The 27,662-nt window shown below is 44.7% G+C and overlaps 2 protein-coding genes across 3 annotated transcripts; one reads left to right on the top strand and one right to left on the bottom strand.

The window, feature by feature from the left end:
* Nucleotides 1–1,137: 1,137 nt before the first annotated feature.
* RNF34 (ring finger protein 34) lies at nucleotides 1,138–11,776 on the bottom strand. 2 transcript variants are annotated; one of them, XM_057422653.1, is made up of 6 exons: nucleotides 11,674–11,776; nucleotides 5,339–5,557; nucleotides 3,624–4,013; nucleotides 3,250–3,306; nucleotides 2,808–3,009; nucleotides 1,138–1,433 (listed from the first exon to the last, which is right to left on the bottom strand). In XM_057422653.1, exons 1-6 carry the CDS (start codon nucleotides 11,767–11,769, stop codon nucleotides 1,246–1,248), a joined length of 1,152 nt encoding a protein of 383 aa, XP_057278636.1. In that variant the 5' UTR covers nucleotides 11,770–11,776; the 3' UTR covers nucleotides 1,138–1,245. The 2 variants fall into 2 exon arrangements, with proteins under 2 accessions (XP_057278636.1, XP_057278637.1); XM_057422654.1 differs by lacking the exon at nucleotides 11,674–11,776 and adding an exon at nucleotides 8,905–9,010.
* Nucleotides 11,777–13,291: 1,515 nt separating this feature from the next.
* On the top strand, nucleotides 13,292–27,519 carry ANAPC5 (anaphase promoting complex subunit 5). Its single transcript, XM_057422607.1, has 17 exons — nucleotides 13,292–13,533; nucleotides 13,619–13,698; nucleotides 14,522–14,631; nucleotides 15,408–15,606; nucleotides 16,770–16,836; nucleotides 18,152–18,253; nucleotides 18,891–19,081; nucleotides 20,004–20,085; nucleotides 20,806–20,895; nucleotides 21,835–22,016; nucleotides 22,494–22,629; nucleotides 22,866–22,940; nucleotides 24,027–24,148; nucleotides 25,294–25,401; nucleotides 25,914–26,061; nucleotides 26,678–26,840; nucleotides 27,217–27,519. The coding sequence occupies exons 1-17, from the start codon at nucleotides 13,330–13,332 to the stop codon at nucleotides 27,429–27,431; spliced, it is 2,274 nt and encodes a 757-aa protein (XP_057278590.1). The 5' UTR covers nucleotides 13,292–13,329; the 3' UTR covers nucleotides 27,432–27,519.
* Nucleotides 27,520–27,662: the final 143 nt, after the last annotated feature.

The raw sequence follows: 27,662 nt of genomic DNA, 5'->3' as shown, positions 1-27,662 counted from the left end.
CCTGGCTCTGTTACTTTGCTGCCACACAGGAAATCGAAAGGAGAAGCTGCAGCTTCACTGAGCAGCCCTGCTTAAAGGAACTGCCTGGAAAATCCACATCCCTGCTTTGCCTCCACTGGGTTTTTACAGTGAACTTAAAGGCAGCCACGGCCATGACTGGCTGCAGCATCCTGTCCTTAGAACACAAGCAAGTTTCTCCATATCCTCCAGGACACTTAAACCCCTGCTCCGAGCGGAGCCTTACCTCTGCTGATGGCATAGAGCCCAGGTGGGACCAGAGCCAAGGGCTGACAGCAACACCAGGAGTCAGCAGCCGAGGGGAAGCGTGGTTGTTGGTGACACAGCCCTGGTTAAAGCCTGTGAATGCGAGGTTTCAAACAAATACCACATCCCCCTTCCCCTGAACAACGACCGCCTGTTTAAGGTCAGTAACACCATGAGTACATTCCACATGTTAGCAGCAAGAAGTTTCATGACCCTGATTAGTATTCACAGTACAGATGGAGTACAATCATCACACTTAAGAGTAATAGTTACAATAGGCATGAGTGGCTTAAGGAGCACAGTAGTATGGTTACTATATACCCCCTTCTTAAAAAAATAGGTTATTCCTAACTAAAAAACACTTAGTAATGGGCAGTTGGACACCACACAGAAGAGCCCTGCACAATGACTGTGCCCCACAATGTGATGGAGGCTCGTGTACAGTTCCAAGGAAGGGCCAGGACAGCACATGTAATGGCAAGACATTACTTAAGGGCCTCTGTGCAGGTACCGTTCATGGCAGTGCTTCCTACAGGCGCAGCTCACTGCTACCACTGCTGCGGGAGCAGCGTCGCAGCACTTACATTCTATAATTACGTAAAAGCTGAATATTCAACTGATAGTTGTTGCTTCTAATGCACTAGACAAGGTCACACGCAAATACAGGCAAGCAGCGGTGTTCCTGACTGCTTGCCGAGTCGTGAACGCGTTCATTTGAGGTGGCATTATTCAGAAGAGAGCAAGGACTGCTGTAAACAGTTTGATCCAACAGTGTGTGGGGTTGTAAGGCGAGTTACTGTACACACAGGAATTGTCCTGCCCAACCCCGGCATTCAGTTACGCTGTAGAAAAATCCCTCACAAACCTTTAAGATCTTAATCTTCAGAATGGTGTTTATTGAAAAGCTGAAGCGCACCCCAAGGTTCAGCATTCCTGCCCCCAGGAATCCTGGATGGGTGACTGCACCGTTGGGCTTTGGGGTTAAGACTTGAAGACGTGCACGGCCCGGACAACGTACTGTCGGCAGATGGGGCACTCGCTCATCCTCTTGCCACACTTGGTGCACGTCACCATGTGGCCACACTCCAGCAGGACACAGTCGATGACGGCGTCCATGCAGATCCGACACAGGTTGTCGTCGTCATCCGTCAGCTGCATCTTCTCGCCCTCTGAAACCCAACAGAGAAGGGAGATCATGCACTTGGCAGTGGTGCTGCTGCCTGGGCACAGCGGTTTTTCTAATCCACAGCTAAGAATTAGTCTATATTCCTTCAAAAAATGTGAAGAAACAAGAACGAGAAACCCCCTAAAAAGTGAACAGCCAGTACTTGGATTTGTTCTTTAAACTGGGAGACCATTTTCCATTCAGACTATAATGAGCGTGAAGTAATGTGCTGGATTAACATTCAGAGCGTGTTGGTTTTCCATTTCTGAGCTTATTCTGACTGGCAGAATGCTTTCCTCAGAAGATTAAACACAATAATAATAATAATAATAATAATAAGGCTTCCACTTCTTAGTCTGCTCTAAGGAAGCTGTGAAGGTGGCAGAACTGAACAAAGCCTGCCAAGTTTCATTGCAAATAGACAAAAGCCCCTGGCAGCAACCAAATGTTCCATCAGACCATGGTAGAAAACCAGGTAAATTTATAAAAATGAGACATTTACAGCTTGATCTGAGGCAGGTTTTCAGTTCTGGTCTATGACCAAATGGAGGGTCTCACTTAAACCATGCTCTCACACCTACTTAAGCCCCGTTTTGATACTCACTTAAGCCCTACTTCAATTATCACAGGCCCTGCAGTGTCTGTGGCTGGGCATTGGCCCAGGGTTGTTAAGTTCTCCAGCCAACCACAGTGCCCCATTCCTCAGAGCCCAGCTGCTGGGGGCAGCATTGAGGAGCCAGGCAGGTGGTTTTGAAGCTGATAATGACACCAAAAAAGTTGCTTTTCAGCATATAACATCTGACCATGAATCGGTCTGTGGACATACAGCAGTCACACAAGGGAAGGACTCCAGTGGTTGAGTGTAAGAGAGGGCAGAACACTCATCACCGAGCTGCGGCCACAGAACCACCTAATGAAAATGTGTACAGAGACTAAACCACTTGAACTTGGACTTTTGCCACTGTAGCTTCTACTTCTTAGCACAATAAAAGACCTGAATTGCTCTGGCCTGTTGGCAGCCACGGAGCAGCTCTCACTGACGCCTTGTGAAACCTAGTAAAGGATGCAGAGGTGCCAAGTTTCATGTTCTCTGAGGAACCGGTTCTCAGTTGTGCAATTTTACCTCCACGGGGAAAGCTGAGATCTCTGAGCTTTGGAAAAAAGGCTTAAAACCCCAGCACAATCCTGGAAAGCTTCATTTAATCCCTTAGAACCACACTGAACTACTCTAGATGAACCCTAGATTGTTAAAACTCACTTTTCCAGTTGGCCCAGGCGTGCAGACCCAAGTTAGATACCAAATCCTTCTGTTAGCAGAACCAGCTACTGGAGACCCCAAAATAAATCTTACAAAAGTGAGAATAAGACATAAACCTACGTGTTTTGTGGTTTTCCTCACTCTCTCTGTATAGCCTGCTCACTTTCTCCACGAGTTCCCATTTTTCACAGCATCCTGAGTAGTTGACAAAGTTACAGGCAAGTATTTCCTTCAGCTGCCGAACACTCAACCCTTCAATGTCTTCCAGACTTGAAATATCAGAGAGAGACGCCCTTGCTCGCTTTCTGGACAGTCCAGGGGTCTGAAACACATCAGTTACATGGTTTTAGCTGTCCTGGTAAGTTCACAGCACCAGATGTGGTGCTGCATTCAGCAACAGCACCTTGGCTAAAGGTCTATTCTTTTTAAAGCAAGTTATGTACAGATACACGTTGTTAGTCACAGCTAACTAATCAGAACAAGGTACTAAATGTGACAGAAACTTCAACACTTCATAGTGTCACAAGGCAAAAATGCATTCTGTGGATAGTTTGCATCTCACCTGCTCTTCTGGACTTTCTTCTTCTTCATTATTGACAGAAGACGTTTCTGTTTGCCCCTGTGTACAAAACAAAACTTATCAGGATAAAACCACTTTATCCCTTATAAAACATCTTCCTTTGTACCAAACTGATCACAGACAAGGACACTCTGAAGTTTCAATTGCTATTAAGCATTATCTGTTCAAGTCACCTCCATCACCTCAACTGGGAATCTTGCCTAATAATCTTCTGTTTTCGGGTCAGAGATAGATAAAAAGAAAAAAGTATATTTCCTGCCACCCCAAGGTGTACCAATTGGCGTTTTATTTTAAAGCCATGCATACCTACTGAAAAAGCTATGCCAGACCATAACCCAACACAGTAATTCCTGTACCCGTAAAGGTGTTCCATTTCCTGTGCTTCCACTTCTGTCTGCAAGTTCTCCTTGAGATGACACCGATACAGACATAGAAAATGGATGAGTAAAAAACCCTGAAGTCTGTGACCGTGACGAGTGCAAGCTGCTAGCGTCCATCTCCTCCTCCAAACCTAAGCCGTGGTGGCACAGCACCAGATCCACCAAGTCTTCCTTCTCTCTGCAAGTATCTGTGGGTATGTTTCTGAGAATCAGGTACTGGCGCAGATCCTTCACTTTCAACCTCATTAACTGAGGGCGCTGAAAAGCTGTTTCTTGCAGCAGGTGGCAAGTGGAACATCTCCTGAGGTTCTCTTGTGAAACCGAGCAAAACGAGCAAAAATCTTTCTTGCAGTCACAGCACACGTGCTGAGGAGAAAGAGAAAACAACCACTCAGCTGGACAAGTAACAAAGGCAGACCCTGCTCTTCCCTTCTCTGGGCTATGTCATTTACTGAAAGCCTTTTCGTTGTCAGTTTTGACAAAGAGCATTTTTAGGATGCAAGTCTAGAAAACTGCCCCATGAAACAGTTGTTTTGTCAAACAGGAGTTCCAGGGAAATCCCACTGCTTCTGTAGCATTCCCGTAAGCTACAACCGTATCTGAGGGTTCAGTGAAAAAACATCATGAATAAACAAATGATGAAGTACTCCAGATGTAGTTTAGACAATAAAAGAAATTAAATGCCAGTTAATATCATGGTATGTTAAAATACATCTGAATACACTGAGTGTCACAGCTATATTCACACGTGTAAAAAACAATGTAATCCCCAAACTTTAAAGAACACTTTGCTTCCTCAATTGATTCATAGAACTCAAAGTAAGCTTTAAATGTAGTGAACTGCATGGCAGGTAAGTACTCCCAAATGTCACTTCTGACAAGAGCTTTGTTCACAAGGCTCATACAACACACACAAGCTAGAACAGGCAATGCTTTGAGCAGTGATTTTAAATGGTCACCCCATGCTCTGTGAGCAAATCAAGTTTTTCAGGATCTTAGTAAATTCATACTAGCTTCATAAAACATCCCTACATAACGCTTAATTCAACGTGTTTGCCATGTGAACAACAGGATGCACAGGAAGGGGAAACTGAACACTCAAACTGAGGAATGAGGCTTCATATCTAAAAGAGCTGCAAGGGATTAGGTCACACTGGGCAGTCACACACAGCAACAGTATTAACAAACTCATTTACTAACCCACCAACCCACCTCCAAATGAAGCAAGAGGCTGCGGAAGTGCAATAGCATTTAACAGAACTAAACCTGGTCTGGAAGCAAGCAGAATGACACGAGTATGTCACAGAAAGAAGCTCTACATTGGAAGTTTTTAGCTTTTCCATCACCCAGTTCGTTCACTCCAGTACTCAACCACTATGTGTGGTATCCTCTTCAAAACCAGACTTGTTTTAATGTTTAAGATTCTGAAGCTAAAGCACACATCTTACAAATTAGAATCCTCTAACTTTTAGGTCAGAGCAGATCCTGTGTGTCACCGATTAATGAACATCAGACTCTTCTAATCCTGTCTGACATTAATTTCCTGTGAACTCAGAGTAAAGCACTTACTCCCTTCCCTGGCTCTCTGCCCTGGGTTTCTTTATCTAAAGAAGAATACACATTCATCTCCCAGTATGCCTACAGATCAGCTCCTATGAGTAAAAACATTATGCAATAGGAAATATACTCACTTTTTTCCTAAAAACCGAAAAGGAAAGCCCACAGGCTTTGCAAACTATGTTAGTGCCTGCAGCAGCTGGGGAAGGGTATGCTGAGAAGTCCGTGTTTGGTGCGAATCGGAACGGGCCAGCGCCTCCTCCAAAGCCAGCCTGCTGGCCACGGACCGCTCCAGTCCCCATCACTTCATTCAGCAATCCACAGCAGGAAGCCCACATGGAAGTAGCTCCCGCCTGAAAACATTCACAAAGCAAAAAAAGAGAGTTAATATCTGAAAGCCCACATCAGATGTGCCTTGCTACTGAAGAGCTACTTCAGTCCATCTGTCATCATCCCAGAAGCATGTGGTGCGAATTCCCAGAGCACCAGGCTGAAACAGCCCAATAATCCCCACTTCCCAGCTGCAAGCCAAAGTCGGTGGGATTTGCTTCCAAGAAGCTAACACAGGCACAAGGAGCTTGCTTTTATAACTCCTTTGCTAGCACAGTTGTGTGCAAAAAGGGTAAGGAATGAGGAGGTAATGCAACAACGAAGCAAAGAACAAGACTAACAGCTAGTCACAGGTGAAGGGCAAAACCTGATGAGATGACAAGTAGCAACACGGCAATTTATCATAATTAGAGCAGATCCCCTGCAGGATCCTCTGCAGAACTAACCCAGCTCTTCTATGACTCACACACAACTCTAAAAAAACACCAAAAACCTTTCTGGATTTTCAAACTGGAAAGTATTAAACCAAACCTCATTAGAAATAGTTACACTCCAGTTTCTCTGAGAGGGAAATGTTCTTCAAGACCTTCCCTAGCACAAAATGTCTAACAGAACTTGACTCTAAATGAACTTACTCCATATTGACTAAACTTCAGTTCCGAGTCACACAATCCTTAAAGACTATGAAACCCCCTAAATACATAAATCAATGGCTACTTTTTAGCCTTGGAAGTCTTTGGCACTAGATTCTCTATCAAAAGTGCATATTCTACTAAAGCTGGAATTTGGACTCCAAATTGTTTCAGGTCACATGTTTAATCACTGTCATGTGGCTCACTGAAAGAATCATGTCAAGTTCTTTCTGAAAGGAAGCTGAGTGGTACAACATTTCAACTATATACATATTATATATGTAAGAATATATATATATTCTTAACTATGCTGATTAGAGCTGCTCTGGTTTTCATTCCAGGGAAGCATCTTTTTTTTTTTCCCAAGACACAAAATAATTGCTTTTTGAGACTTCTCACTGCAAAACCTAAACCAACACTTCAGCTCAGTAATGATGGCGCTTTAATTGCTGTAGTAACTGGATTAATTTCTACATTAAGTTGCACATTTACCCTGGACAGAACACGGTCCTGTTTCGTTTATGGGAACATAACACAATATCCTGGGCTATGCCAGGATGTCTCCTTTCAAACCACTGAGCACAACAGGCAAGGAAAGAGCCCTCACTTTGTGGTGAGGAGCAATGCCATCGGACCAGACGTGTTCTACACCACCACCTTCATGCAAGTGCCTCAAGTACAGAAGATGAGAAGCATCCCTCCAACCCACACAAACCTAGTATTTCACTTTCACTGTTGTAAGCTGACATTAGAAGTGTTGCAATACAGCGAAATAACGAACAGAGTCATTTTGCTCCTAAGCGGTACATCACATGACACTCTGTGCAGTTATAACATCAAATATACATGCAACAAATTAAATTCACTAATTTTACAGGTATTTCAAGAGCAGAATCCATGCCAGGCATGACCAGAAACCTCCATGGCAGTGAGCACCCCATGCACAGGAGAAAACCTCCTCCTCAAGCCTCCTGCAAATGGAGCTCAAGGGAGACAAGCTCCAGTGGCCCTGCCTTGACCCCTGGCCAAGACACAGGTAGCCCCAGCACGTGGCTGCACTCCAGATATACAGAGCACTTGGAGCCTCTCCAGCATGTGATCAGACTTCTCTGGCAATCATTAAACCATCATCAAACCCATGCTTGGTTTCCAATTTCCAATAATAAAGAGTGGAAACAGATCAATAGTAACTTTTCCTATACAAGTTCTGCTTAATTATGCTAGATTATTAGGCAAGAGTTATTCTCTTTCTAGAAATACATTCCAAAAACCAATGATTTAAGCCAAGAGAGCACCAAGTTTTAAAACCTTAAAAAGCAGGGACTTCTGAAAAACAGAGTATTTGTAAATTATTTAATATTTAAAAATTATCAATTTCCCTGGTAGTTTAACACCTGCTTCCTAGACTTGTTTTATCCAAGAGCCTTCAATAAGTGCTCAGACATCACCATCAACACTAAAACAGATACTCTGGACAACTGTTATTTGGATAAATGAACATTGATAGTATCAAAACCTCTCCACACTCACTGCCAAGCATTCAGTCATTTTGAGGTGAGAGGTAAAGCGACGTGGCAGCGTTAATTTTCTCCTTAACCTAAGTCAGCTGTGAATGCTTTCTATGCACTTGTGTCTCATTAACCGATAATCGAATTACAGCGTCTAGACTCTTCGTATTACTCTCTAAAGAAATGAGACCATGCTGAGAAGCACCAACACAAGGTGCAAATGAGACACACTAAAACAGAAACTCCTTCCCTCGAGAATTAATTCAAATTTTGTCCGTTTCTGCACCAAAACCTTTCCAACCACATCAGGCACCACTTCCATGTTCTCACACGCTGCTATCCGCTATCTTCTCTCTCCATATGTTATGTGCATCCCATAGAGGCAAAATACAGCCCTGGAACTTCTCTGCTCTCATTTTTGGCTTTAAGGACGTTCAGTAACCTGCTGAGACTCTCCCCTCAGAAAGACAGCACCCCAAGAAGCTGGGAGGCTGCACGCAGCTCCTTCCACACCAGTCCGAGGAGAATGTGCCATCAAAGCCACCAGACCAAGAGGAGAGCAGCAGAAGGGGTGTTTTTCCTCTCTTTGTAGCTGAAATTTCCTCCTTACCCCCATCCTGCGATAAAGCAAAGCTTTCTCAGGAACGCAGCACCTCTCGGAACCCACCGAACTGGCACATCCCCGGTCACCGCAACCCGCAGCCCTCACCTGAACGCACAACCATCACCTCGAAGGCGAAAGAGGCTCCTCTGGGCACCGAACCAGTGGCCGCAGCGGGGCCTCCCCGCACAGCGGCCGGGCGGGGGCCGGCTCCCAACCGCCGCCCGCCTCACAGGCCCAATCCCCACGCACCGCCGCGAGCCCGGCTCCGTCCCGCTCCTTCAGCCGCGGCGGCCGGGGTGGGGGGGTTTGGAAGCGACCGCGGCGCGCACACAGGGGCGGGGGCTCGCCGCGGGCGGCGGCAGCAGGAGCAGGAGGCCCTGCCCGGCTGCTGAGTCAGTGCAGGGCGCTGGGGCTCCTCAGCGAGGCCATGCCCGGCCCGGGGGTCCCTCACTAACGGGGCAGGCCCGGGGCCGGGCAGCGGCCTGGCCTGTGGGAGAGAGGAGGGGCGGTACGGCCCAGCCCGTCCCACCGGGGTCCCGACCCCGTCCCGCGCCGGTTCGTCCCTCTCCTCCGTCCCCGCAGCGAGGGGAACGGCGCTGCCCCGGCCACAGCAACACCCCCTTCACCTTCATGGCCGCTCCGCCGCCGCCTCTCGCTCCCCGGCGCCGTCCGCCCGGGCGCCGACCCCCGCCCCGCGAGGCGCTACGGCGGGCCGCCTCACGGAGGGCGGGTCTTCCCAAGGCGCCGCATGCTATTGGCTGCCCAGCCGCCGACGGCGCGCGGGCGGAGCCAATGGGAGGAGAGGGAGCGCCTGTGCGTTGGCGGGAGAAGAGTGAGGGGGGTAACGGAGGGACCCGACCGGAGGGTGCGGGAGGGAGGAGTTACCGGGGTAACGGGGCTGTGAACACCGACCCAGCAGGGTGGCTGTAACCCGCCAGGCGGGCTTTGAGTGAGGAGACAGGCACGGGGTCAGGCACAGACAGGCATGGGGGCAGGCACAGACAGACACGGGGTCTAAGCACTGACAGACACGGGGTCTAAGCACTGACATGGTGTCCAGCACGTTGCTCACAGAGCTCGGGTCGAGTCTGGCAGTCACCAGAATTCCAAAGTCTCTGCACCTCTGCAAACAAGCAGGGATTGTCAGAGGTGGAATTAAAAGCCCCTGTGCTGTAGGCGAAAGGGCACAGTGCTGATTTTCCTACCAAGCCTTTTGGTGATACTCTTTAAGTAATAGAGAAGAGCTTTGTTATTTAAAGCTCCAGCTCCAGCTAGCTTCTAGATGCCATTATTAGCATCTCAGTGCTGTGAATGGAATATATATATATATAAAATAACAACCACAGGTTGTAAGAACTGAAAGCTTTTCACCAGAGGATTACATTAGAGAAAGCCACACAATACAAACCCAACCAAGCCTTCACGAAAGCTTTACATAAGAGTGCACAAGGCCAAGAATAAAGGAGGCCTTTGCCAAGACGAGGAACAGACAAAAGTGGCTGAAAATAAATTGTGACTGTAAATCAAATTTACCCGCACAGAAGGTTGCATGCAGCCTTTACTAATTCCTGCAGGAAGGAGCTATTTCTGGAGCAAGTCAGATACAAAAACTGAGTAAAGAGAAAAGTGGTATGTAATTGCCACAAGAACAGAACAGTCTTGGCTGCTGTAGCACCAAGAGCAGATACTTTGTGCAGTCCAACTTCTGGGTTTGCACTGACACCATATTTTAATTTGAAATCAGGTCATCTCTTTTTGGAAATGCTTCTGATCCTCAGCAAGATTTTTATAGGCTGTGAACTTTTACACATGATTTAATACAAAATGTCCACCCCCCCCCCCCAATAACTTGTCATTTGAGGCAAAGCAGCTGAAAAGAGAGAACAACCTTGTGACTACCATGTTGGAATGAGCAATGGCACGTTTCCCACATTTCTTATGGCAGAGGATGCCTTAAGGCACTGTCGTGGTTTAAGCCCAGCTGGTTACTCAGAGCCACGCAGCCACTCACACACTCCCTCCCCTTTATTCCCCCAAAAAAGAATATAAATCCCATGGGCTGAGATAAAACCAGTCCAGTAACTCAGGTACAATACAAAACTACTACTACCACCACCACCAATAATAATAATGATAGGGGAAATAACAAGGGGAGAGAATATAAAAAGGGGGAAAGAAAAAGAAAACAATAAACACAAGCGATGCACAATACAATTGCTCCCCACCCACCAACCAATACCAGGCTGACCAGAGCAGCGATCTGGCCCTTCTGGGTAACTCCCTCCAGTTTATATACCGGGCATGATGTGCTGTGGTACGGAATATCCCTTTGGCTGCTTTGGGACAGGTGTCCTGTCTCTGCTTCCTCTGAGCTTCTTGTGTCCCCCTTCACTGGCAGAGCATGAGACTGAAAAGTCCTTGATCGGAGTAAGCATTACTTAGCAACAACTGAAAACAGTATGTTATCAGCATCGTTCTCAGACTAAAATTGAAAACACAGCACTGCGCCAGCTACTAAGAAGGAGAAAAATAACTTACAACTGAACCCAGGACAGACACCTTGGAGTATCAGTACAGTTTGGCTTTAGAAACTTCTATGTCACCTGTCAATTCAGAGTCACCCTTAAACTACCAAATCATACACGTATTTTTGTTAATAACCCTAAAATGTGAGAGCTCCTCATGCAGTCACTGTAAGTGGGGTAAAATCTCTGTCCCACAGAGGAGCCAAACTGAGCTGAAACCTAAAAATGTTTCCTTTAGCTCAGCTGAGGACTTGCCAGCAAGAAATCCTCCCAAACACAGATGTTTTAGGGAGTAACGTGGGACTGAGAGAGCTGAGATCTGGTGACTGTGCTGGCAGCTGCAGTTGCCACTCCCACCTTAATTTGGGCAGATCTTGATGAATCATACGTGTAACGTGATATTTTTTGCACTTCTAATGCATTACTGTGTCTAATGCTAATGTGGAGATTGTTTTTACACTCCATCAGCTTCCCTGTGGCTGAAAAGTTGCCTTTGCAGAAGTTCTATTAATAAAAGACTTGCCCTGGCTGAGCCTTCTGTATCGTGCCAAGGAAGCATTAAAAGATTTAAATCTATTAATGCTGATGTCCCATTTCCTTCTGCCACAAACTAACAAGTGGCAATGACTCGCTGCAGCTCAGTAATCCCCCAAGATTTTACACATCATCAGAAGTTATTCTTACCAAGAATATTCCTTTGGGTTTAATGTAACAACTTGCAAATTTTTTTAGTAAAATTAAACAATAATAATAATAATAATGAATTATTGGGGTTTAGTTGGGAATTTCACGTTGGATATTAATACCCATAGCAAGAATCTTTATAGCATTCTCTTTTTATACCAGAGACGCACATCACTTTGGAATTACCTTTGAGAAGGTTTTCAGGCTGCCGAGGCTTGGTTCAACAGGTTCAGAGTTGCACGAAAACACATGGGTCCCCATACCCAGCAGTGGCCATTTCATGTTTCAGCAGCTCAAGCTTATTACTCATCAGCATCAGCCTATGTTAAGTAAAGATAAAAGAGGACTTTTTCAGTTGCATTACCCAATCTTGAGTTTAAACCAACCAAAATAATCTCCTGCTGCTTATTTGGAGGGTTGGCTTTGAGCTGTGTGGGTTTATTTAGATATGCTTTAAAAGCACTTAAAATGCATAACTGTTCCCTGTACCACGCGTTAAAGGGCTGTTAGCAGAGTTCACACGTTGGTTTCAAAGCGTTATACAGGAACACCAGACCCAGATGTATTTGTCATTTCCTTTACCCTCCAAGTTCTGCCTGTGCTGGCTGCATCCAACCGCTGCCTCCTCTCCCACTTCTCCCTGCCAAGGCACTCCACCATTTCAGTGCTTCCTCCCAAACCGCCACACTTCATTTTCAGGAAACGGCAGTAAAATGACCTTTATAACTTAACAGCAGTAGTCATTTCCTGTGTTTCAGATTCAAATGTAGTTCAATAAGTATCAGTTCACTGAGGGTTAGGAAGCTATCATTAATTCTGCCATCAACAACCAGCTACAACATGAATTGTAAATGCATTCTACAAGATTACTCCATGCTTGATTTGCCTCCTCCTCCCCTCGTCACCCCGAGGCGTGAATCAGGAGCAGCTTAACTGGAATCCCCAGGGGCACTCGGATGTATAATAACATTGAGTATTGTTTTGCTCTCACTTGCAAAAATGAGGACTGTTATAATAATTGGAGTAGTTTCCTTAATGAAGCACTTTAACAACTTCTTGAGAAAATTAAAACTTGGGTGTGGAAATATTCCTGTTGCATCATAATTAACGGGCAAGAAATGCAATCTAACAGGAATCAATTCACTCTGTGGTGGCCCCTGCCCATGGCAGGGGGTTGGAATTAGATGACCTTAAGGTCTTTTCCAACCCAGCCAACCCATTCTATGAACCCATGGAGGAAATGCCTGCATGAGAGCACAGATCAGCCCTCCCATATGGGCCAGAGAACCCCACCACGGCCTCCTCCATGCGGCCATGGGGAAACGCCATGTCCTCGCTTCGGTTCTCCTCACCAGGACACACGGTCGACAGCAGGGACACCACCGGTGACCATCGTACCTCCCGCGGAGGGCTGCAGTGCATCCACCGAGGCCCTCGCGGTTTGAGTGCAGGCCCCACCGAGCCGCCGGTCCCCACAGGGCTGTGGCGGGAGCAGCATGGAGGCCTGAGGTAACGAGGGCGGCACAGCCGGGCTGTGGGTGGCAGCAGGCGGTGCCCAACCCGCACCGACTCGGGCCATAGCTCCTCCTTCTGTAGCGTGCCCGAAGGGGCTGCGGCCGCTCGGAGGAGCCCCGCACGGTGCCTCAGAGCCCTCCGTTACCCTCAGCACCCATTTCCACCCCGGAACGCCCTCCCGGAGCATCATCCCGCCAACCGGCCCTTCTTGTGGCGGCGCACAGCCCCGCTCTGATTGGGCGCAGTGTGCCCACGTGACGGCGGCGGTAGCGGCGATTGGCTGGCGGGCGAGAGCGCCTTCCCGGTCTGCCGGTGCCGGGTGCCGCCATGGCGAGCGTGCACGAGAGCCTGTACTTCAACCCGATGATGACGAACGGCGTGGTGCACGCCAACGTCTTCGGCATCAAGGACTGGGTCACCCCCTATAAGATGGCGCTGCTGGTGCTCCTGAGCGAGCTGGGTCGTGCCGGCGCGCAGCTGGGCCTGCTGGAGCGGCGCCGGCTCAACCGGCTGCTGCTGCCGCTGCTGCAGGTCGGGGCCTGGGCCTGGGGACGGGGGGGGGGAGGGATGGTGACCGCCACAGCATATCGCGACATGGCGCTCTCCCCTTCCCCAGGGTCCTGACATGCCGCTGTCGCGACTGCGCAAGGCTATCGAGGAGTGCTGCTCGCACCTGGCCAGCTCCGTGCACATCAGGTGGGCGCTGGGGCCGCGCCTCCCTTTCCCCGCCTGCCCGAGGGAGACCCGTACCGGGGTGCGGGGTTAGGGGCCCCGCTCAGGGCTTGTGGTGGAGGGAGGCTGCTCAGCGGGGCAGGGTTCTCCAGTGCTGGAAGCTGAGGAGCGCTGCGGAGCATCCCGTCGGGTCCTTGTTCCCTGTGGGCAAGGTGAAAACACGGCTGCTGCAAGCAGTGGTTCTGTGGAAGATGGTAAAGGTGCTCTCTGCATGCTCTGTTACAGAGATCTGCCCTGAGAAGTGCTCTGGAACCTGTGAATGAGTAGTTAAAAAGGTGCAGAAACGTACTTCTATAGTTACCTAAGTTGGGGCTTGGGACTAGATGGTTTTTAAGGTCCCTTCCAGCCCACACCACTCTGTGGTTCTAAGCTCTCATAAATAAGTTCTGAAAGGCCCCAAACCCGGACACCACAGCTGTCTGCTTTAAAGTTTGTATGTACAGAAGATCTGTTTTGACACTGTCTAACTCACTGAACAGAACAGCTTTAAAAATCACTCTGTTTTGGGTACCTATTCATTATGTTAAAAGAATAACCATCTTTCCTAATTGTGCTCTTAACTGTTTATAAAGGAAAAAGAACCCAACCAAACCTGATTATTATTATACTTATTAATATTTAGTATGTTTTGATTTGGCTTACGAATATAGAACCCTTCTGGGCCTAATGAAGTAGCTGCCACTTGGTTGTGGTTGTGTTTACTCATCTGTATCTGAAATAGAAGAATATTTTATTTGACGCATCTTATCAATGCCCTTAAAAATGTGGGTTTCTTTTCCCTGTTTAGGTTGAAACTTATGGCAGAAGGAGAACTGAAAGATATGGAGCAATTTTTTGATGACCTTTCCGATTCATTTACAGGCACAGAGCCAGAAGTTCATAAAACAAGTGTAGTAGGTAACTAACTTACCCGTATTCTGTATTTGATGTGCTATCACTGATGTATGAAGACAGGCTGAGAAAGCTGGGGCTGTTCAGCCTGGAGAAGAGAAGGCTGCGTGGAGACCTCATAGCAGCCTTCCAGTATCTGAAGGGGGGCTATAGGGATGCTGGGGAGGGACTCTTCATTAGGAACTGTAGTGACAGGACAAGGGGTAACGGGTTCAAACTGAAACGGGGGAAGTTTAGATTGGATCTAAGGAGGAAATTCTTTCCTGTTAGGGTGGTGAGGCACTGGAATGGGTTGCCCAGGGAGGCTGTGAATGCTCCATCCCTGGCAGTGTTCAAGGCCAGGTTGGACAGAGCCTTGGGTGCCATGGTTTAGTGTGAGGTGTCCCTGCCTGTGGCAGGGGGTTTGGAACTGGATGATCTTAAGGTCCTTTCCAACCCTAACTATTCTGTGATTCTATGTAATTCACTCAGGAGACAGCTTTGGTTTTCTTTCTGGGGAGGTGTAAAGCTTGCATGATCTGATTTTTCTCTTGCTCGAATGTTTCATATTGTAATGTTCTTACACTGAGCTTAACTTTGCTGTGATCAGGTGGTCTGTGAGATTTGCCACTAAAGTAATACCAGATTTACACCCTCCAGGATAGTCTTATCAGTTGGTAGACTGAGACACTGAAGTGAAATCAAATAATGTGATGTAAGCTTCTGCTTATGATGGTTTCCAGTCTCCTCTCTGAAACAGCGCCCTTACAGGCAGTTGTCATAGCAGATGTTTTCCTTTGCAGGCCTCTTTCTGCGCCATATGATCCTGGCATACAATAAGCTTTCTTTTAGTCAGGTCTATAAACTTTACACTGCGCTTCAGCAGTACTTCCAGAATGATGAGGAGAAAAAAAATGGAATTGATGAGAGTGATATGGACCTGACAAATACGGAGGAATTTGAGGGGAAGATGGAGAAAGAAGAACTCGATCTACCTCTAAGGTGATATGTTAAGTCTTTCCCCACTTCTTAAGAGAATTAATTCTTATTTCAGATTACTTCTGTATACATCAGAGTAAACTTAAGCTTTGTCCAGATCAAGCTGCTGCTGCTGTTAAACCTTCCAGACTCCACCAGTGGTCATCTAGGTCATGTGTGTGTCCTGTCACTAGCAAATCCAGCTGCAATATTGAGATGTAGTGATTTATAAAGCCTCATGCACACTGGCAGGGCCGGGTGGCTGCTGCGTTTCCTTGGTGCCACCATGTGGTAACACTTTCAAATGACAGCAGTTCTGCCCGTCGTAGAAGATGGCAGGACTGGTTCTCATGCGCTCTTAGTGAATCACAGGTTAAAAGCCAGATGCTGCCCGCAGTTTCCTTCTGTACAGCCCACTGCCGGGTGAATTGTGCTAGTTTGTGAGGCGCTAAAGCCGTTGGAGGCTTTACTTTTGCTTCCAACAAGGAAAGATTGCTCGCTAAGGGAAAGTTAAGCTTAATGGTTTTGGTTTCTCTTGTTGCCCTTCTCCAAATAGAACTCACGTCTATTCATATCAAAAACTGAGAAGCAAACATTGTGAGTTTTCACATGCTAAAGAATTGCTCCACTGTAAGAATAATCCCAAGAGCGTTTTGTGTATCCATGGATTTGAAACTACTTTCTAAACTGTCCTTGTATAAAATTGTGCTTGTGCGTGCTCTGCCACAGCATGAGTCAGTTAACAGCTCTTGGAGCCTGGCTGTCTGCTGTACTTGCTGGCTTTCCTTGGAATAAAGTGGAAACTGCTCTTGCAGAACAGCTGTTTTCTGGAGTGAGGTATGTGGCCCAAGTGCCAGTTCATTTCATTGTGACTGTCTTTGGAAGAAAGGAAAAGCAGAGCAAAGCCACTGGAAGATGGCAACCCCAAATCTTCTATCTGCTCTTTTCCATTGGGTTTTCACATGTATTTAGGGTAATATTCATATTGACTATGGTCTGCAGGTCAAGATTACAACTAAACTGTGTGAAATCATTTATTAAGCTTTCTCCTTTTAGTTTCCTTTCATGCTCTGAGCTGTGATGCCTCCTAAAACTTCATAAAGCAAAAGTGTGCAGTGTCCAATACAATGTATTTCCTTGTATTCTATTTCAGTGCTCTTGTTTCTAACCTGAGTGCTTTTTTGCAGGGAAGAAGAGATATCTTGCAGCGGGCCTCTTTCCCAGAAACAAGCAGAGTATTTTCTTTCTCAGCAGGTATGTTAATTCTGAATACAGCTGAGTGAATGATCTGTAACGTGAATTTCACCTTCAGTCCTATCCACAGTGTCAGGCATGATGTTTTCTTAGATCTGTTAAAGATGTGTTGATAGCTTGCCTGTAGTTGCTCATTATGAGCACTTGGGGCTAAAAGCGCTTTATCTAGACTTGCACACCAGATGATGATGTTTGATGCTGAGAAGGTCACTTCCCTTCCCACTGTTTGCTTTGGATTTGGTGTCTGTGAAATGCGCAGTTTTGTTGATTATTCCAGCTGATAAATACAGAGTGGAGCAGAAATGCACATGGGCACAAATGGCAGTTAAAGCACTGCATGCTTGTAATAACTTATAAAGAGAAACAAAAAAAAGATATAAATAATATAAAATCTAAGTAGAAATACATACAAATATATAAATATAATAAATTGCAAATTATAAATATAAAATATAAATATAATATAAAAGTTAGATCTAATAAGAGATGTTTTGTATACCTTTTAAGAGTTCAAAGTAACTTCCCAGTCCTGTTAGGTTCTTTACCTTTAGAGGTTGCTGAATCTGGTAGCCTGATCATGGCAAAGCTCCTGCAGCTCCATGGCTTCCAGTGCAAGCAGTGTTGAGGCCCAGCATGCTGTCTGTTATCCTCTTCCCCTCTCTGGCTGATGAGGATGAAGTGTGATGAGGATGATTAGTGTGAAATACAAGCACTTGTATGCTTTTGTGTGCGTGTGCTCTCTCGCTCTTGATTTCACCAATAACTGGGCTTATAGTCTCAGTTTATCAAGTAACTGGCCCCTGGATTTGCCTTGCAAAAAGACACAACACACATACAAATGCAGCTCTCAGTTGACCCAAAGGCCCCACAGTCTTTCCATCAGCTGGCTTGGGACTTTCTGCTAGGTCTGGACTTCCTCCAGGTTTTTTATTGATTTACTTGCTGAAGAAACCATGGATTCACTCTTAGTTCCCTGATTGTTTTTGTAAGAAGATGCTTGTAATTCCAGTGAGCAATCCATTGTATTAGTTCTTCAAATTGAAAATTAAACAGAGTTCTTTAAGTACCTTTAAACACTCCTTTAAATAAGCTTTTGTTTCACTTGGTCTCTCTGATCTCAGCAAAGTGAATGCTATAATACAGTATAGCACAAAACTGCCACTGATGTTTCAGTGGCACAGTAAACAGAGCTGTTACAAAATCTCTTTAATGTTACCTCCAAGCAGATAACAAACTGACAAGCATGTATCAAAATACATTTGTAACCCTCTGGATTGTCACTTATCTTACTTTTGCTTTTCAATTTTCATTCCAGGCTTCTTTATTAAAGAATGATGAAACAAAGGCTCTCGCTCCAGCATCCTTACAAAAGGAACTGAACAACTTGTTAAAATTTAATCCAGACTTTGCTGAAGCAGTAAGTGTCTCTTTCTTCATCCAAAATGGTTGTAAAGAGATTTGTTTGCAAAGGGATGGGATTATTTGGGAGTAACTTATTCTGTATTGAAATATAAGCAGATGATAAAAATGCGAGCAAGTTGCATGTAAATGGTCTGAAGTCCTCTCCAGGGTTCCATCTGACTTAAAGAGTTGTCCTGCCCAGGTCCCACAGTGCCAAGAAAAGAATACATAGCTTTAGCATCTCCTTTTTATCTGCACGGCATCTGGAAGCAGTGCTCACAGTTCAAAGTTTCTTCTGCAGTGCGTGCACAGTGGAAGCCATGCCTCCATTCCCTCACTTAGCACATAAATACAGGAATTCTACCTATGTCGAGGTGTCAGGCTTGGTGGGATAGTTCTGACAGCCGGATGTTGGCCTATGGAACACTACCTGTTAGGGCAAATGACCCATTTTATCCAAGTTTTACAGGAATTCTGCACAGGTAGTATCAGCATCACTGCAACTTCTGATCAAGCCCTTTCCTGGCCATGCAGTATTGCAGGGTTGCACTTATTAGGCAACCTTTCTCAATGAGAAGTTACATGGTAATTATAAACATCCCTTTGTTTTAGTAGTTCTGGATAGTTAAAGCTGATTTTGCTTCAATTTTTAGCATTATTTAAGCTACTTAAATAGTCTCAGAGTGCAAGATGTCTTCAGTTCAACCCACAGCCTCCTTCATTACTTTGACCGGTTAATCCTCACTGGAGCAGAAAGCAAAAGCAATGGGGATGAAGGTTATGGTCGGAGTTTGAGATATGCTGCTCTGAACCTGGCTGCACTGCACTGTCGCTTTGGCCACTAGTAAGTCACTGTATTGTACCATGCCACTGAAATTCATCTTGTTTCATCTCGTAAGTGCTGATAGATAGCTCTTCTGTTTGTTCTGAAAATCTGTTCAGGAGAAGAAGGGACTTTAATTTGATAACAGCTTTAGTTGGGTTGGAATTTTCTTGGAATCTTGATTTGTTTGGGTTTGTTTTCATTTTGACATTTATTTGGTTTCCATAATAACTGAGCCATCTCCAGCAGGGTAAGAGTTGACATTTGTCTGTGTCCTTTTGCAACTGTTTCCTGAGTATTTAAGTTCTCCATTGCTACGTTTCCATGACCTCAGAAAGGTCAGTGGACGTGGATGCCTATTTTCAGCTATATTCTCAAGAAACTGGCTGGTTTTCTGTTAACATTCAAATCAGCATAGAGCTGATGATCTCGAAAAGGGATCATTAAAGGAAGAAAAGCCATCTGAGCTTTTTTAGTTTTAAAATGCCATAGGGGTGGGTGTTACTTTATCGATTAAAGCTGGCTCACCCACCTCCATATATGGTTGGCATATATTGACTGTTGCCTGGAGGAATCACGTAAAAGGGCTGGAGATAGGAAGGACATCTGCAAAATTGTGTTTTCTACACAGCCGGATGCTTAACATTGCCCTTGTTCAAACAATAGCTTGGCACGTTGGCCTGTACAGGGTTTGAAAGCCTGCTTGGGGTTATAGTTGTGTTTTTGTAGAGGCATGCAGATGTTGTCTTGCTTATTATCCTCCAGACTAGAATATATTGCTGAAGGGCCAGGAGGAAAATGCAGGCTTTTTCATCAGTCTTTAATCAGAGTTATCTCCTGAGTGCTATATGCATAATTTACATCAATATTCCTCAGTATCGTAATGTTGTATTTTAAGCACTGTGGGAACACTAATATATTCTCCCTTTTTGTTTGCTTCTAGCCAACAGGCTGAACTTGCACTTCAGGAAGCTATCCGAATTGCACAGGAGTCTAATGACCACGTTTGCTTGCAGCACTGCCTGGTAAGGTAGCTGTGTTGAAACAAGGTTAAGCCACCTTTGTGATCTGACCCTTTGCTCAGTGAACTGCTGCAGGGCTACTTTTACAATGGTAGCTCATCAAATTACATCAGTAATTCAAGTATAACTGCCCAGCAATAGGGTGGAAGTGCTTCTGGCAGATGGGTCACACAGAGCACCTGTAGGGGCATCATGGGATGGTTTTGTTGTAGCTCAGGCTTACTTTTTTAAACAGGAGTTGTGATCCTAGAGTACAAAAACCTTCGTACCAAGCCCAAAGTTTAGTCTTACGTGTATTAAAGAGACATAGCATTTCATAAACTTCCTCCTTTCCTCCTGTCTCTTGGATTCTGAAAGGGTAATCAGCCTTCTTTTGAGCAAACAAAAAGGAGGAGGGAAAGACTTAGATACTCTGTATTTTGTTCTGTAATGTATATTATTGGTATGATGAATTGGCATCAATGGTATCCAGTTCCTGCGTTACTTTCTCTGCATTCCCCTGAACCTCCAGTTCAGTGTTGACTGCCTTCAAGCATCGCAGCCGAGCTGCACTTCTGATGTGATTTTGCTGTGCAGCATTAAATAGAGGTTTCCTTAGTATCACATTAATCCTGAAGAGTGGTTGTTATTTCCAGTGGGTTCTTGTGCATTCCGTGCTAAAAGTTTAAAGTGCTGCAGCCCTTGGCTGTCTGCAATGGGACTTAACTTCTCTTTCCTTGCTAGAGCTGGTTGTACATCTTGGAGCAGAAGATATTCGATAGCTGTGTCCTGCTGGAGCACTCTGTAAACAAATCTTTACATTTTGGCTTGCCAGTAAGTTCATTTCAATTATCCTTAACTTTATTCCAGGGAAAACACATGTGGTGAGGGGAGCGTGGGAGGAGGTTTGGGTTTTGTGGCTGGCCTACTCAAAATACATAACTGAATGTAAGCGAATCTCACTCCAAAATCCAGCTGTTTCTATTAGTTTTACTCCTCACATTAACAAACCAGAGTTCAGTTGCTTTAATGCCAGTGCATTATTGCAAGCCTCACTGTTTTTCCTTCTCATTTGTTTGGTTTTCAGGCAGAAAAACTCTGTGGCTTCTGGCCCGCCCCCATGCACCATTTTGGCCTTAGGCCCATAGCGCAATCTGCTGGGGCTCAAAGGGAGGTTCTTAGAGAATCATAGAACAACTCGGTGCTGGTGCCTCTGGCAGGGCTTTGAACACATGTTTACTTGTAGGGCTCTGTCCCAGCTGTGAGATCTTGCAAGGCAGCCCTCCCCTTTGACAGTTTTGCACCATGGATGTTTAGTTCTATCTCCCCCAAGATCTGCAAGCTCTTTCTTAAGAGAATTGTTCTAAAAGGAGCTAAACTGCTGATGTTGGGAGATGAGAGCAGGCATGGCTGCTTGGTGGGGAAGGGGGGGAAGGCTCTGTGTTTTCACAGCTGTTTCATCGCTGGAGAAATCCAGGTACAAGTCCTGTCATCTTCTTTAAGACTTCTATGTGGAGGAGTGGAAATTACCTTTCACATCTAACAAAATGGCATTCACATGCGTGTGGGTGTGCATAAGTGGGTATTTCAAGAAATGCCTGGAGCAGTGTTCCTTTGTCTGTACTGAATAACATCATCCCTTTTTCTCTGGGATTTTTTTCCCCTTAGTTCAGAACTCTTGCTCCAGTGTAATTTGCAAGTGTAGTGGACTCTGTTTGCAGTCTTTCAGTACTGTTGTATATATATGTATATATATGCTTTTTTTCTTCCCAGTACCTTGCTTCCCTGGGAATACAGTCCTTGGTTCAGCAAAGAGCTTTTGCAGGGAAGGCTGCCAACAAACTAATGGATGCCTTAAAAGATTCTGATCTGTTGCACTGGAAACACAGCTTGTCAGAGCTTATTGATATTAGTATAGCACAGAAGACTGCCATTTGGAGATTGTATGGCCGCAGGTATTTTGTTTCTTTTGAACTCTTGGGTTAGCTCACTGTACTTGTTAGCACATAATGCATTATGAGTTATTTATACAGGTGCAACAAGTGACTGTGTCTCTTCAGTGCACTAAAATAAAGCAATCAGACTCTGATTCAGTACAGGCTGAGAGCAATTACTTCCATTCTGTTGTGTTCCTCTGAAATTCATACTGGAGAAGAGACTGAGTTTCCATTTAGTAGTGGCAAATAGATTGTAAGTTGTTCCTGTGCCCGTTACCAGCATCTCTGTGCTTAGACGGTGTGCAGCTTTTGGTGTGTAGTACTTGATGTGCATGTGTAGTCCAGAGTTCCTGGATAGCAGTGGTTTTACAAGCTTCCATTCTCTCCCAGGTCCTTGACTTGCCAGAAAATGCAGGCTATTGTCATAACAAGAACATAGATTAAAAATAGTTGTGTTTATTGCTTGAAAGCTAAAAGATGTTTCTCTCGCACAAGCACCATGGCACTCCAACAAGCCCAGACATTGCTGAGCATGAACAGCCTGGAGGCTGTGAATGTGGGCGTTCAGCAGAATAACACAGAGTCCTTTGCTGTAGTACTGTGTCACCTGGCGGAGCTGCACGCAGAGCAGGTGAGGTTTATGGCTATTCATGCAAAATGTCATTTGGGCGAGAGGACGTGTGGGTGTTATTGACAGGGAGTGCGAGACTTGACTTGTGTTTTGTTCTGACTTTAATGTCTGCACTGGGGGCAAAGAAAATGCAGGCTTTGGCTCAGCAGGTTCTGGCTGTGAAGGTTGTGTTGCAATGAAGGGGAGCGGCGCTTGCCCCGGTGTCCATTAATCACAGTGCTCCTTCTGTCTTACAGGGATACTTTGCAGCTGCTTCTGAAATATTGAAACACCTGAAGGAAAGATTCCCTCCCAACAGTCAACATGCACAGGTAGAATGTCATTTAGCTTGTAAATCATGTAACTATTATACAACAGGACCTGAATTCCATTGCACCTGAATTCTTTCCTCTGTATGCCTTAGGCTATACATTGGATAATTTCACTTGGCTCATGACCTCACAGGAAGTTGTATGGCATAAACTTTGCTACAGAAGCATGAAAAAGATGCCCTGTTGTTTTGAGACTGGTGAGACATTTATCTCACCCTAGCTTCCTAAGAAAAAGCTTTTTGAATAGAAATGTCATTGATGAGAGGAATGTGCATCTGCTTCATGAGCACATATAGGAGTTACATGCTGTGCATTGATTTGGAGCTTCAAACTTCTGTTTAATTGATGCTGCTTATCTTGATATACTGCAATCCAGAAATAACAGAGAATAGGGTGGAGTTTGTGTAACTCTGGTAAACACATTAACACATGAGTCTAAGACAGTATTTACATTGAAGTTTTCAAGATTCTGTTAAATATAGTTTGGTCCCTTTCACTACAGAACAAGTCTACTTGTTACATAGGCCTATAGGGATGCTGGAGAGGGACTCTTCATTAGGGACTGTAGTGACAGGACAAGGGATAACGGGTTCAGACTTAAACAGGGGAAGTTTAGATTGGATATAAGGAGGAACTTCTTACTGTAAGGGTGGTGAGGCATTGGAATGGGTTGCCCAGGGAGGTTGTGAATGCTCCATCCCTGGCAGTGTTCAAGGCCAGGTTGGACGAATCCTTGAGTGAGGTGGTTTAGTGTGAGGTGTCCCTGCCCATGGCAGGGGGGTTGGAACTGGATGATCTTAAGGTCCCTTCCAACCCTAACCATTCTATGATTCTACTTGTTTAGTAATGATTCAGAAGAGCTTTTGTACTTAAAATGCAGTCAAATAGGTGGGCTTTGGTATTGAAACATTAATCCAGACCTGAGCCATTTTCCATTGAGGATAGCAATATGGTAAATCCAGTAACTGCAGGGTGACAGTTGTGTCTAGAAATAAATATGCACAGGGAAAAAGTCAATTCTAACTTGGGATTAGAAAATGAGTTGGGCACAACTTCTAAAACTTGTTCCTGGTGTTCTTTGTTTAGCTTTGGATGCTGTTTGATCAGAAAATACAGTTTGAGAGAGCCATGAATGATGGCAGATACCATATAGCAGATTCTCTTGTAGCTGGAATTACAGCACTGAATAGCATTGAAGGCGTGTACAGGTAAGAAATCATGACTCTGCATACACTTGCAGGTGTCTGCCATAAAGACAATGAAAAGTTTAGCAAAATGATAGCTCTGTTCTGTGTGCTTACATGTTCTTCCCTTTCCAGAGCTAAGTGGAGTCATGTTGTCTATTCTGAAGTGCTTATTCCATTAGAGTATTTCCTGCAATAATGATTTCCAGTCGTTTCTCTGGACACTTTAAGAACTGCAGTAGCACTGCTGAAGTTGGTGTTATTCTAGAGCTGTAGGTCTGTTGTGAGAACACAAAATACTTCTTTGAAATCTGCCATCGTAACTGTGCTCAAACCTAAGCACAAAGCAGATTTTTATGTCAAGCAGCTAGGGATGGATCTCAGGCCTGCTCTGAGCTTGAGTGTCTTCATCTGTGTCCTGGTTTCTACAGCTATGAAATGGAGCAATATGTTTTTTCACTCCCTTTAATGGGTTCTTGTTCCTAAATGAGAAAGATGTGTTAGAAATATGTAGAGTTAAAACTTGGTGTTTGAGAGCCTGAAAACCAACTTCCTGATAAAAGCAATTTCTTGTTGATGAGGCAGAACACTTACAGACATAACCAGTGCCAGTAAGCCAGAAGATCAGTATTCAAGCTGTGGGACCTGATGTTTGTCCTTCTGGAATTGGACTGTTTTGTGATTCCCCTGATCTTTACATGTTCTACTCAGTGTCTGCGTTCAGGGCGTTTGTACACATCCCCTACTGCTGTGTACTTGCTTCTCATTTCCCTGTTCTCGCTCTTTCCCGGTTGCTCCATATCCTTGTTAGTTCAAGCCAATTTTAGCTACTTTACCTCATACCTGTTTTTCTTACAGCTAATTAATTGTGCTTTCTAGCTTGCATGCGCTGCCTGTTTGGCCTTTGGTTTTGGCAATCCCTGTTTTCTGTCTGAAGCTGTTGTATGAGTGTGATCCTTTCTGCCTGGGAGTTGTCCAGCTGGAATCAGAGATGCCTGTTTTTCCCCGTCAGCATGTACACCATGTGTACACTTTGTCAGAACACCATTCTGCAGTTACAAGAAACAGAGGGTCACCAATAGACACCTATTTTACTTATGTTCTGAAGAGCAGAGTTGTATCTAAAACACAAAACCACAATCAGTGATGTTTTCTTTCCACCACGGCAGAAAAGCCATTGTCTTGAAAGCCCAAAATCAAATGTCAGAGGCACACAGACTTTTGCAGAAATTGTTGATCCACTGCCAGAAAATCAAGAACACAGAGATGGTGATTAGGTAAGAATGTTGTATTTTCAGAGTATTAAAGCCACTTTGCAGTGATGAGAATCAGCCATTTCCATTTGCCTGTGTTCTGACCTCACTACTCTTCAGATTACCTACTGTGATTTGGAGATTTAAAAATAATTTCATTTATTAATCATGGTATGGAGGAATCCTCAAAATATTGTGGAATTGGAATCTTGTCATTTTAAATATGTAAACTGAAAGGCAGTAGACTTCAAGCTGCATAAAGACATACGCAAGAAGAGGGAAACACTGCATCCAGAATAAATAGGAAATAGAAATGCATGTGGGTAGTTGTACCTTTGTGGTGACCTTCAGAGTAGTTGCAGTGTTGTTTAATCCTTTTGGATATCAATGGCATCTCATCTTAAGGATGTAATTTAAGTTTATTGTATGTGCAGTAATGTAATTCATAATAAAATCAATACCATTATGGATCGAAGAAACAAGTGAAGGTGTTTTATCAAAGGAAAAGTTTGTAATTCTTTCCCCGTTTTGGTTAGTGTACTCCTGTCAATAGCAGAGCTCTACTGGAGATCTTCATGTCATACCATTGCCTTGCCTGTCCTGCTGCAGGCTCTTGCCCTCTCTCGAGAATATAGCCTCCAGTACTTGGCTTCTGAAACTGTGCTGAACTTGGCTTTCTCCCAGGTATGCCTGAGTTGTGTTTTCACGGGGCTGTAGGGCAACATTTATTCTGGGGATCTGGATACTGGTTTTACTCCTGCAAGATTTAAGAATGCAGCCTTGTTGGAATTGAGTTATTGACTCTGAGGAAGTATATTCTAAATGTAGGATCTTGTGAGGAAGATAATAGAAGTTGAGTTTCATGTGTATCACTAAGATGTGTAGTTATTGCATATAATTAAGCAGGCAAGCATAAATTGCCCCTGCCTTAATTTCTTCAGTTGTTATTCTTTGTGCTGGTATTTTGGCTTTCTAGTAGCTCACTTTGGCATGTGTTTGAATTAAAAATAACACTTGTAATGGAGTTCAGTTATATTGTTGATTTTGAGCTGGCAGAGACGTGGTTGTCAGCATTGACTGTGGTAGAGAAGCCATGCTTAATCATTTCAAATAGCAGCTTGTTTCTCCTAGTAAGTTTTGATTTAAAAGAAGATTGTGGGGGAAAAATACACATAAATATACATCCTTGTCTATAGTGCACTTGTTGTTAGAAGCAGATGTGATGTCTGTTGCTCTTCTCTGAAGAAGCTGCTCTTACCAGTGGATTCCAGTATTAGACCAGCAAGTATTTCTCTTTCAGCTGATCCTTGGCATCCCTGAACAAGCCCTGAATATTCTGCACATGGCAATAGAACCTGTGTTGGCCCACGGAGCTGTCCTGGACAAAGGCTGTGCCATGTTCTTGGTGGCCAAATGTCAGGTGGCTTCTGCAGCATCCTACACACCACAGAAGAAGGTTGAAGGTAGAGTGGAGAGGGATTTTCCTTGCTGACATTTGCTGAGAAGTGCAACCCAGTGTATTAGACTGGGGTCTTGCTACACAATCACCATTGAAAACACTGAATGATATAGCAGTTGTGTTACCTAGATTTAAGATAGCAAAATGAGTTATTCAACAGCCACGATGTTTATAGTGGAGTCTTGTTTATCCGCATACCTTCACACCCATGGTTTGCAGCAAAGGCTGAATAACAGAACTGAAAGAGCATGTTGCTAAGACACACATTGTTTTGAAAAGCTGAGGAATTTGTCATTGGGCTCCTCAGAATTGAGCTGTATCACTTGGAATTGTTATGGTGATCTTATCTTAAATGTGACTGTCCCACTTTCTTTCCACAGCTTTGGAATCTGCTATCTTGAATTTAAATGAAGCCAAGACTTATTTTGCCAAAGTGGACTGTAAAGAGCAACTCAGAGACGTCCTCTACTTCCAAGCCCGGCTGTTCCACACCCTAGGCAAGACCCAGGAAAGGAACAAATGTGCCATGTTGTTCCGTCAGTTGCACCAGGAGCTGCCGGCACACGGTGTCCCCTTGATCAATGCCTTCAAGTGATGCATTTAAAGATGAGATTTGTTTGTTTTCCTGGGTTGTGGGTTTTTTTTTTACAAGTGTCTTTTTATTATATTCGGTATTCCATGTTTCGAAATGACTGCCAATAAATCATGGTCTTCTATTGAACAAACTTGCATTTTGTGTGCAATGACATAAGGGAAAGCATGGCTTTCCACCCATTTCACTTGTATTCTGTACTTGTAATTAAGAATAAGAATTGAACAGGGGAAA

The sequence above is a fragment of the Pezoporus wallicus genome, unplaced genomic scaffold (genome assembly GCF_028554395.1).
Source record: "Pezoporus wallicus isolate ANWC-B61680 ecotype Strahan unplaced genomic scaffold, APGP_CSIRO_Pwel_v1 contig_9942, whole genome shotgun sequence".
Classification (NCBI taxonomy): domain Eukaryota; kingdom Metazoa; phylum Chordata; class Aves; order Psittaciformes; family Psittacidae; genus Pezoporus; species Pezoporus wallicus.
The sequence above is the reverse complement of the archived record's forward strand: the minus strand, read 5'-3'. Positions and strand labels throughout refer to the sequence as shown.